At 43.3% G+C, this 11,634-nt stretch overlaps 1 protein-coding gene across 3 annotated transcripts in view; it reads right to left on the reverse strand.

Moving 5' to 3' along the window:
• Positions 1-11,634, reverse strand: part of RGS20 (regulator of G protein signaling 20) — a 35,522-nt gene that overhangs the window by 17,479 nt on the left and 6,409 nt on the right. The window contains exon 2 of one of the 3 annotated variants that reach the window (XM_068188827.1): positions 632-985. The exons of 1 other annotated variant lie outside the window; for it this stretch is intronic. In XM_068188827.1, coding sequence (XP_068044928.1) covers positions 632-985 — 354 coding nt within the window. Of the gene's footprint in view, positions 1-239; positions 610-631; positions 986-11,634 lie in introns of those variants that run through there. One more of the 3 variants, XM_068188850.1, reaches the window with a different exon arrangement.

An 11,634-nucleotide genomic window follows, 5' to 3' on the forward strand; every position in this document is an offset into this window, starting at 1 on the left:
TCTCGAGCTCGCTCTCCCGTTCCGCGGGGCAGGTGTGACACGGCTGCGGCAGCCGCGCTCCGTGCAAGGCGTGTGCCGGGGGCCGACGGGCTGGGTGCTCACCCTGCTCCTCGGAGGCGCCCTTGGGAACATCGCCACGTTTAGGGGATTCTCTCACCGATAATGATCTGCCGCCTCCACCCCCCGGGCCGGCGTCTGCCGGGACAAGGGTTAACGGGACGACTGCGGCTTGCTAGTACCTCCGCCGTTCCCGGGCAGACCGACACTGACTTCCCGTGAAACCAACACTGATCCGGTGCGTGAACGCTCTGCGCGTTCCCGGCTCCCGGAGCTAGGCACCCGGTTGCCGTCGGGGCTGTTCCCTTCCCGCCCGCGCACCGGGTGCGGAGCAGGGCGGCCGCAGAAGCCGCCTTGCTGGAGCTAGCGGACCCGGGGGCGCTGGGGATGGCAGACGGGACCAGCGGGCTTCTCTCTGGCGCCCGGGGGCTTTGCCGCGGGAGCTTACCCTGCGCCCACGAGACTCCCACGCCGCTGCCGGCTGAGGGCACGTGGGCGGACAGCGGCTTCCCTGGCGTGGGGAGCGGGAGGAGGAGGAGGAAGGGGTGGACGCGGCCCCAGGAGCGGTACTCACGGCGCCAGGAGGCTCGGGGGCAGCGCGGGGCTGCGGCGGCGCGGCTCCGTGGCACGCCGGGCATCTCCGGCGCTCCGGGGGGAGGCGGCTGGGCGGCGGCGAGGCCGGGGCGGGGGCCGGCGGCGGCTCAGCCCAGCGGCCCCGCAGCAGGGCGGCGAGCGGGCAGCGGGCGGGCGCCCCGCTCCCGGCCAGCAGCGCCGCCAAGCCCGCGGGACAGAAGCGGAACTCCGGGGCGTCTCGACGGGGCGCCGAGACGAAGCGCGGGCAAGGCCGGCGGGCAGGGAGCTGCGGCCGCAGGAAGGGGCTGGAGAGCAGAGCTGACAGCGAGGCGAGGGACCTGGCAGGCCTCGGAGTCTGCGGCGAGCGGGGGAGGTGTGGGAGCGGAGGGACGGGGCGGGAAAAGAGAGAGAGAAAGAGAGAGAAACACAAAGTGAGCATCACCGAGGGGGCAGGCGGGGGCCCAGCACACCCAGCAGAGCCCCACAGTGCTAAGATGAGGGTTGGAGTGCTCGCAGCCGTGAACCCACGCCCTGCTGCCCTCGCACCCCCCCCCCCCCCCCATGTACACTCAGTCTTTTTAAGTTTCCTAAGCCGGTCCTTCAGGTGAGGGACGGAGGACAGCTCTCCTACCCAGCCTGTGCCCACTGGGATTCGGGGCTGGCCATAGTGCCAGAGGAGCACGGGAACAAATTTGGCCACTTACAACCTTCCCCCAAAGAGCACCTCCCAAAAGATCCCCACCCGAAAAGCCAACCGCAGACGACGGACGGAGCTGCGGCGGCGGGGAGCGGAAGAGAGCCATTGCCGCCGCAACTGTCCAGGGTCCTGAAACGGCCCGCCGCCTCCCGCCGTGGCCGGAGAGCTCGGCGGGCCTGCTCTGATCTGCGGGCGTCAAGGTAAAGTGACCTTGCCCTTCCTCGCTGAGTGCCATTGTCCTGCAGAGAAGAAGCCACCTTTATGGAGCACGGGTCTTGAGCAGGAACGGACAAAACCACTCCTCTGCTTCCCTTTTCTCTAGCAATGATTTCTACCTGCTTTTTGTTTGGGGTTTCATTATTTCATCAAGGTTGAGCTCGTCCCAAAACATTGTCCCTATTTCTGGCTTACAACCAGACATCAAAGAGACAGAGAGGAACTGAAGTCTACACAGTGTGAAGAAAACCCTTCCCACAGTGACAGTGCTGCCCTTGAAAGCCAAAGGCACTGCTACAGCAATGGGAGAACATGACTGTGCTGCCATTGATACCAGGGAAGGTGCTCGTTAGAGCTGAAACCAGCAGGGAAAGCTGCCATTCCTACACAGAAGGAGAGCTTGCTGTTGCTTAGCAGCAGAGAGTCCCCCTAGGTCTGTTTGGAGAGGTAAACTATGGCAGAAACTGGACAATGTTCCCAGGAGAGCAGAAAAAATAGAAAGGTTGATACCCACTCCAGAACCCCACTCAGTATTCCTCCTGCCCAGTGTCAAAGAACCCTTCTGCAAATCTCTGCCATTCTGGTTGTGGCAGAAAGCATAGAACTGATGTTGAATCTGTGCCAAACTACAACTGCCAAGGCCCAGACAGGACCTATGGAGATATTATAGGTTTGACAAGTAGGATTAAATAACACTGCCTCACTCCTTGGCAGAGAAAAGGGAACAAAGTCTCAGTAAGTGTACTGAGGTGGTTGTTTATGTGGCTTGAGACCAAGCTCAAAACACCTGTTAACACCACTGGCCTTTGAATGCAGCTCTTGGTCACTCTACCAGGACAGGCAGACATTTCTCAGACTGGTGAGTAAATGTGACTCTAAGAACTCTGTAGACTACGGTCCCAGATGGCATCCTAGATCTTAGCAGGAATGCTTGATCAAGTTCAGGTTTAAAATGCTGGCAGAATGTAACCCCTTTGGAAGGTATGTTCTTGTTCCATCATCCTTTCCATTGGTCTCAGGAGAGTCATGATCTGTTGTTCCTGCTGATAGCAGGGGGTTTGAAATGAGGTGATCTTTAGGGTCCCTTCCAACCCAAACCATTCTATGGTTCTAGCTAACATCTTATTAAAGAAGGCTATATTTTTTTTTTCAAAATTCATGACACATAGTGATGGTGGGTAGTACTGTATAAAAATATTGTATTTATGCTCCCTAGCATAAATGGTGCTAGATAAACAAAGCCACCTAAGCCAACTATCTTCCAGTGATTGGGGTTTGTAGGCAACTCTGTCTTGGTCTGTAGGCAGGTACCTCTGCATCACTGCGTGTGTACACAACCACAACCTGAAACAGCTGAATGGTGGGGAGGCATAAAGTCCTCACAAAATTGTTAATGTAGTCATCTTCTTCTTTCCCCCAGAAGGGTGGATGCAGGGTGATGTCCAGCTGCATGAGACAGAACTGCATAAACAAGGGCTTGGACTCTGATGAAATGGGGTTTAGAGTTGAGAGAGCTGAGAGACACAGACTGGAACCCTTTCTCTCTCTAAAGGAATGTGAGCATGCATTTCTCATGCATGAAAGAACATTCCCTCAGTCATCAGAGCAGCTTGCTCTGCATGTGCCTCTGTGACCTTACTCTTGGTCCCCTCTACTGCTCTACTTTGTTCAGATTAATTCAACTTCACTGGGACAGAAGGAAAGAAAAATGTCAATCTAGCAAGGCTCAGAAGTATTTGACCTTGAATTTCTTTCTGATTGAAAAATAAGTTATGGAAAATTGAGACTTTACATGTGAGCTATGCATTTAATATAATTATCCCATATAGTGGCACATTCTTTTCTATAACATACATGGTAAATAATAGATCAGGAGATCTGGTTTCAATACTGGTTTTATCTACCAGTATATCAGGCATTAGAAAACCCACCTCCACCCTTCACTTGGCTTTCCTGAATATTTCACATTAGACTCATAAGCTCTTGATAAACTTTTAGGAGGAAATTCTATCCAGCATGCAGTAGTTTTTTTTTTATTCTAAATCAGAAAGGGATGGCTTTATATGAGGGTTCCTTTGCTATTTAATATTGTCCCCTTAGATGTTTCTTAGATTCCACCCTCCCTCTTTCTGCAAACTTGTCCAGTTAGCATGTTTTCCTAATTTTGCCTTTGGGGAAATGAAGAAATCTGTTATTGTTCTTATTTTATTTTATTTTATTTTATTTTATTTTATTTTATTTTTTAAATGAAAACTTGTATGGCACCTTTTTAATTTGTTCTCACTGTTCAGGAAAGGTGATAAGAAAGATAATATGGAACATGTATCTGTATTTTAATAACATTGTATTCCAGCATTCTTGCAGTCACATATTAATGGGAGACATAATGCACATATCAGCTTTTTTGGGGCCTGTTTGCCTTTAAGGTGTGAGGGCTGATTGCTGGTCTCATACCTGAACTTCTGCTCCCTGCCCAAGGAGAGGTCACACACATTTCTATGACAGCTTTTGTGTTCTAGTCTATTTCAGTGTTTCCTGCACCCTTAAATTATTAAAAATGGAGTTTCTAGACCATTGAATGGAGCTGATTCATAGTGAATTAGGGAGCAATTCAAACAGAGAGTAAGAAGCCATTTTTTACCTTTTTCATTGACATTAAAGTGCACTTGTTACAAATAATTTTGAAGACTGATAGGCTTTTCTGGGAAAGGAGATATTTTCAGAAGGAGAATGAGTTTCCAGGGACTTCAGCTGAACTTCAATGTATCAGCAGTATTCTAGTATTTGCTTTCCCTTACCCCTTAATAAAAACTAAAAATGTAAGAAGAAAAATAAAATAAAAGATGCATTTAAATAACCATATTTTGAAGTGAACATAATACCAGTGATATTATGGGAAGCACCTTTGCTGAGCTTTTAAATATTTGTGCTTTTTCAACATCAATTTCTTACAGGTGTAAGCCACTTTTCTTTATGGATCTATCAGTAGTTGGTTTCAAGTAGGAAATATAGGTTTTAAGTTGACGGGAGGAAGAATAAACTGGCATCTTCAAACATGTAAGACCAACCATAGAGTAGTATGGTCCCACAGAGCATTAACTAAATTGTCCTACGTGCAGGGATGCCTGTTAGGATTAATTTTTCATCAACATTGATAGTGGTGTGTTAATGAATCAGTAGAATTTATTTTGTGTAAGCCAAAGTGTGAAAGTCCCACTGTCATGTCATTCATGCAGTCACAGGGTGTCTCAGCCTTTGTCTGGAAGATTAGATTTCCTCAAGATCTGATGCTAAAACCTATGATTGCATTACATTAGAGCTTGAAACGTTATGAGAATGGTTAGACATGATTTAGATCTCAGTGCAGGCAGAATTTTTTGCAGTTGGTGGCTCTGCTTAGTGATTTGATAATTATTTCATCACTGTAAGGTCATTTTCTAGGGTGATGCATTTTCTTAGGGTTGTCCAGTCCCATATGTATGTTCTGACAAAACCCTTAGCTTCAGTATTTATATGTCAGTGTCTGCTCCAGAGCTGCAGGAAGCCTCTGCCGTCTCCACTTACAACTCTGTTTCTTTTCTACTCCTACATATCACATCTTTATTACTTCTAAGGCAGAGAAAACTTAAAAAGAAATAACATTTGAGACAGAATTCAATATTAGAGCTAAGGACATGTTCTCCAGTAATACTGATTTGGCACTGAATGCCTGCTTTCAGAGCATCAGAGTCAGCTCAGTGATGGCTGTACTCCCCATTCTGGTCCAATCCAGTTGATGGGTGCGGGCTCTGTGGGGTTTGTGAGCCCTTGGACAGCCCTTGGCCTGCTCTGTGGCCCAACTCATGCTTAAAATGCTTGGTGATGCAGAGTTTCTGGCAGATTTACAGACCGCAAAGGAATGTGGTGGCTTGGGCAGAGAAGGTCTAATTAGAAACTGCAATATGACACACAAAAATGAAATCTTTGCAAAAGTGCAAATGCATTAAGAAACTCTGTCATTCATTTAATTTGTCACGTTTGGCAAATTGAATCTTCACAATATTCTCTGATCCTCTCACTTGATGTATGACATTAAATAATTAAAAATATAATGCCAACTACATTTTATTTTAAACCATCAGGTTAGCATACGTCTCTAATTCTATCCTCTATTTTTTTCCCCCATAAACCTTTGAATTATTTGGAACAAATGAAAACCCTTACAGATCAGGCTTCATTTAAAAAGAAAAATCTCTCCCATCACGACCATGTTCTGTTAGTGTATGTGCCAGTGACATGATAGACCCTGTAGGAAGCCTCTGGTCAAAATGTTGATCAGAAAAAGATTTGCTTGTGCATACAAAATCTGTGAGTTTCCAGACGATGGAGGAAGTGGCTCAGGGACGCTCATTACAAGCTTCCAGAAGGTGTCACTGTGCACCTACAATTTGAATGGGGAACCTCAACATTTAAGGATTTGTGCCAAAGCACTATTCCTCCTTGTGCTATTAGGGCTCCTCTTCTCTGCCCATATGGAAATTAAATGATCGATTGGAGAACAATATTTCTCTTTTTTCATGATAGGAAAAGTAAAACTATCTCCATAGTATCACTGTCACTCAAGAGGTACCTATCCAACCATGACCTGCAAAAGTATCTCTTATATTCTGGGTCACACATAACCTAATTATTACACAGGATTCCTACTTGCAAGGTAATAAATATAGTTAAATTAAAGAAGAAATAAAAGCTTGCAAAAATTGCAAATGCAATTTTTAAGTCTTATAGAGCAGTTTGCAGTTACGTTCCAGAGCTGATTCGGATAGGAAGATTAATGGGGCAATTTGCAACCAGTGTCCCTGAACAGATCAAGGCTTCAGAGTCTTTGAGTAGTTCAAAGTGAGTCTGACAGCTTCGTTGCACAAGGTGGCTGAGCAGTAACATTCCAGCTTGAGAAGATTTCTGAGGAAGACACTGTGATTTTTGCCATTAATTTTCATCAGGTTTTGGACTTTATAAAATATGGATCAATTGGAAAATTATGCAGCCATGTTAAAAGACTGATGGAAGAAAATATAATGCACTTGTAGGATTGGTGGTGGAGAGGATAAAAGGAGAAATACACTGTAATTCCTTTGAAAAAGAAGAACAGAAGAATTAAGAGCAGGCAATGAGAGATTGCTGAAGAGTGTGAGGTTAAAGTTCAGTATCAATGAGAATGTTGCAGGCTGGTGCTGCATGAAAACAAAACTCTGTATTTGACTCATTGCAAACTAGATTGAGCTGGTGACCAGGAGTATTTATCCAGCATCTTAAAAAGACATATGAATGATAATGAGAGGAAAGTGAGCTGATTTGATAAGAATAACAGTGAGAAGAAGCTGTGAACATATTTTGAGAAAGGGAAGACTTCAGGTGTTATCTATCCCAGTGGACTGATTTATCAGTAGTACCAAACAAATACTCTCTTAAAGAGGTCAGTTTATCCCTATTACGTAGAAGTGAGTATGCCTGTGGAAATGAATAGAAAGCCCTGGAGTTTCCTTGAACAATCTCTCACTAACATTTATTTCAGAGATGCCCTATGTGATTATGCCCCTACAGCAGTATCTGCCTAGATTAGAAAGACTGCAATTATAGACAGCCCAAATCACTGGCTGAATGTTGTTCTTGCTTTAGGCTTGAAGCAGCATAACAAATGGTATCAGTTCCCAGGTCTCCCTTGACACCACAGATACCGAGTTACAAGTTAAAGACAGAGGATCTCAAGTAGACAAAGAAATAAAGAAACAAACAAAAAACTCCAAAAAAACCACAACCCCAACAAATGACCCAATAAAAACAACAACAAAAAACCAACTCAGAGTTGCTGAGCTTTTGAGGGAGGCAATTGATGTGTTCCTGTGAAACCGCATTTCTCCTGTTTGAAGTACAGTGACTGACCCTCCACTCTGCAGGCTGGGTTTTTCCTCTGGCCACTCCAGGGCTGTCTATTATGTTTCCCTGCACTGCACTTTGCTCTGGATTCTAGAATTGCCCTGAGAGAGGGAGAGCAGCACTCCAGATGGATAGAATCTTGGACATTCCTATTTTTGTATCCCATCTTAGTGCATCACTGTTCAAATCCACTCACTGACAAGGCCACACTTGAGGCTTGTTTCCCTCTGTTACACTACTGCTTTGAAAGACCATGTTCTCCTCCTGGGCAGACAAAATGTTTCTTCCAATCTCCTTTCTGCAGTTCATTTCAAACTTACCTCCTGACCAAACAAAGAAAATACAAAGTGGGACTGAAATTGTCCTGTCTGCAATAGCCTAACCTCTTCCTCTGTTCTGTAACACCTCTTATTTCTCCTGATGATTTGGAAAGATTGCTAAGAACCTGTTTAAAGGGTGCCTGTTTAGAACCCAGAGGGATAAATGAGAAAGCATAGTTTTTTTTTGTGAGTCTGAAACAATTTTATAACCAGAGCATGCCACTATTTTCCAGGTAAATCATTCAGTAAGACACCATTCTTGTACTGAAATGAAGTGCATGCATTTACCAGCACAGAGTCTGTATGAACAGAATAAATGCAGTGCAGCAAGAAAGACTAGTCTGTCATCAAAATCAGAATCAAACATTTCAGTGAACATTAGGTTTTGCTAGTTGGAAGAAATGTCCTTGGCTTTTAAGGGCTGTGACTCACTTTGTCAGTCTTATGACTGGAAAACTATTCCATGCTGAACCTTTCAGAAGATCTGGATGAAAACTGAGAAACACCCTTTAACCCTCTTATTTACAGCCCATATTCAAATATAAATGTTATACATTTCCCGTGCATTACCATGCAGAATTCTGGGTAATGTAAATCAGTAAATGGAGCAAGAATTTGCAAATGAAAAACAGGACAAGGGGTCAGAGAGGAGCAACTCAGCAGCTTCTCCAGCACAGTCTGAGCACCTCTGCAAATTTGAGCACAAGTTCCAAGTACCAAAAGGCACAAAGGGTGTGAGTGCCACAGCTCATCTGGGATACTAAACTACAGCATTAGCAAGGAATCCATTAAAGGAGATTTTCTTCCCCAAAGACAACTGTCTCATAAGAATCTGTGTGTTTGAACAAATTGGTTTGGTAATAAAGAGAAAAAAGCATAGATTTTACAAAATGAAGCACTACAATGCAAGAAAATTAATATTTTAAAATATTATAATCTGCCTGTTTCCCATAATAAATTGTTTTACAGTTGAAGAACAAATAATTTATCCTATTTTGGTCCAAGCCTGACCCACTGTTTTTGCTCTTAACTTGATTATTCTCAAAGGAAGCAGTGAAGTAAACAGAACAGTGAGAACTGTTTTCTTCTTTATTTAGTCCTAAAGTAAATCACACAAAATGTCACAGGAAAAACCACAGCTACTTCCTGAAATTAAGCTGTGTTCACAACTGGAACCAAATAAATTAAATACCAAATTTGAGCCTTTCCCCTGTTTCTGTATGAGTTCCTCAGCATAGACTTGACATCTCTAGGCTCCTGAAAATAATCCATCCTTCTTGTGAGAGTAATTAAGTGCTTGCTACAGTGATCCAGAAAAAATGATGTGACATTTTGTGAGACAATCAGCTGCTGCTTGGCAGGCATCACTGGGAAGCTCCTGATTTATTTTAGCTTGCTCCTACCTTTAACAGTTGATATGGTATTTTAGATTGGATTTATTTTGAGACCGACACTAAATGCATAATATTGAAGGCAATTAGCCTCCTGAGCTGTTTCCAACCACGTAAGGTGGTAGAATAAATATCTGTTAGCTTAAAGATCTCAACATCTAGTTTCCTAAAGGTTTTGGAATCAGCATTAGGACAGGGAGAGTCTTTGGGAAAGGCCAAGCCTTCTGAGACATCCAGAACTGTCAGTAAACAGGCACAGGCTGCTGAAAGTCAGGTTTCACCTGCTCAAAGACCCTTGCCATTTCCCAAGTATTACCCTTCAGCCCATGTTTTGGATGAGTCTGATGGCAAAATAACGTTCTGCCTGTCTCACTTCTAAATTTTAATGCTTGTGAAGAAATATACAATTACTTACATTGTAAATAAACAAGGTGTTTTCATCCCCTGTGTGGTCTCTAGAAGAGTGATGGTCTCTCCCCTGCATTTCCTGACTTGGCATGGCTTTGGCTTTGACCTTCTTAGAAGGATGCACCTAGCTGTTAGCTAGCAACATGGAGCTGGGCTTTGAAAGTAAGGTATTTGTGATAGGATTCTGATCTCTTTTTGTATCTCTTTTTTGACCGGTTGAATATGCCTTATGAAAAAACACAAATAAATGGAAGTAAAAACCTGTCCTTATTGCACAGAAAGGGCCAGCAAATGTAGGACTGAGTAAGTATTAAAAGGCTTGAAATAAACTTTTATTTTCCTGTGGTCTTTGAAATTTTTGTGGAAAGAAATTACTGTGAAAAAACATGTGTGGAAATAATTATTTTTGTGTCTTTGCACCACTCATGAGAAATGCATCTCAGGTAGCATGCACTGTATACAAACAGGCAAGGAGAAGGAGTAAGTTACTCATCATGCTCATGGTATACACAGCAAGGAGTAATGAATTTAAACAGCAGGCAGGGATATTTAGGCTGATCCTAGCAGCAAATGTCAGATGACACTTTCAAACTCCCACCCAGAACTGCCTCTGATAATCTTAGATCATAGAATGAGTTGGGTTGCAAGAGACCTTAAAAATAATCTATTTCCAACCCACCATATCCTATGAACAGGGACACTTGCCACTAGACCAAGTTTCTTAGAGCTCCATCCAACCTGGCCTTGAACACTTCCAGGGATGGGGCATCCACACCTCTCTAGGCAACTTGTTCCAGTATCTCACCACCCTCACAGTCAGAACCCTCTAGAATCCTCTTTTCTCCAGGCAGGACAACCCCAAACTCTCTCAGCCTGTCTTTATAGGAGAGCTGTTCCAGCCCTCTGATTACCATAATACTGCACCCCACATCATTCTCCTGGTCACTGGAAGGATTTGCTAATCTGGTACTTCAGGATTCCTCTAGCATGCAGAAATCCCTGAGAAATATGAGCTGGAAAAACCCCATGCACCAATTCCTCTTTCAATTAGAAATAAAGTGTATTGGAAATAAATCAGAGTACAATGGGAATGCTTGGGTGATCTCTAACACATCATGGCACTGAGGCTGAACTGCAGGTCACAGCAACACCAAATGCATTATGCTGGGCTGGTGAAGCAGAAAGGTATGTCATTTTAATTTTGTATTTTACCAAAAGTCATTTACTTTCATCATGTTTGAGTGTGAGAAGTATATCATGGAGCAAAGGTAAATTCCTTCTGACTCCCAGACATGCAAACTAGATTCCTCTTTAGGAAGGTCTCCGTGGTCTTCCAGATAAATGTTGCATTTCCCAGTGTCCTTTATCTAAATTGTTAATTGTTGCTGATGAAAGGATATAGTAAATTAATGTATTTGTAAACCTGAAGCTGCCCATATCTCAAATGAGTTGATCTAGATTTAGGCTGAGTAGGTTATTTATTAATCAACATGACATTTTGTTCCAGTTAAAGAAGGTCATTGTAAATTAATAAAATTCAGGTAATTCAGGTCAGTCTAGGATTGTTTTGCTGAAAAATTTCCAGAACTAGTGTAAAAGCACTTTGCCTTTTGGTTTTCCTATTCATTAAATTCTTTCTGACAGCAATATCTTAATCAGCCAAGGAATCTGCATTTTGCCCATTTCAAAGGTGCATATGCGAAAAGGAAGCTTTAGGACTATTTCAATAGTAAAATATGTAAATCGCTAAATTAGAAAAACACATTATTGCAAATTAGTACAAATTATCTATGAGGTCTAGAAAATTTGCACACCATTAATATGCAAGTAATCCACCCATTAATGTGTAGTACATTATTATTTTGACAACTTTTACAAAAGAATGCCCTCTGATTGCTGTGTATGCAGCTATTATTGGCTCATAGACAATGTTGAGCAGTACAGGCAGCTATTCTCTGAAAAATATTTCTGGACGCAAAAAGAAAAAAAAAATTATGAATTAAAAATATTATTATGCCATGTAATTACAGAACAGTTTAAAAAGAAAGACTTTTTG

This window comes from Anomalospiza imberbis, chromosome 1 (assembly GCF_031753505.1).
Source record: "Anomalospiza imberbis isolate Cuckoo-Finch-1a 21T00152 chromosome 1, ASM3175350v1, whole genome shotgun sequence".
In the NCBI taxonomy this organism is placed as follows: Eukaryota; Metazoa; Chordata; class Aves; order Passeriformes; family Viduidae; genus Anomalospiza; species Anomalospiza imberbis.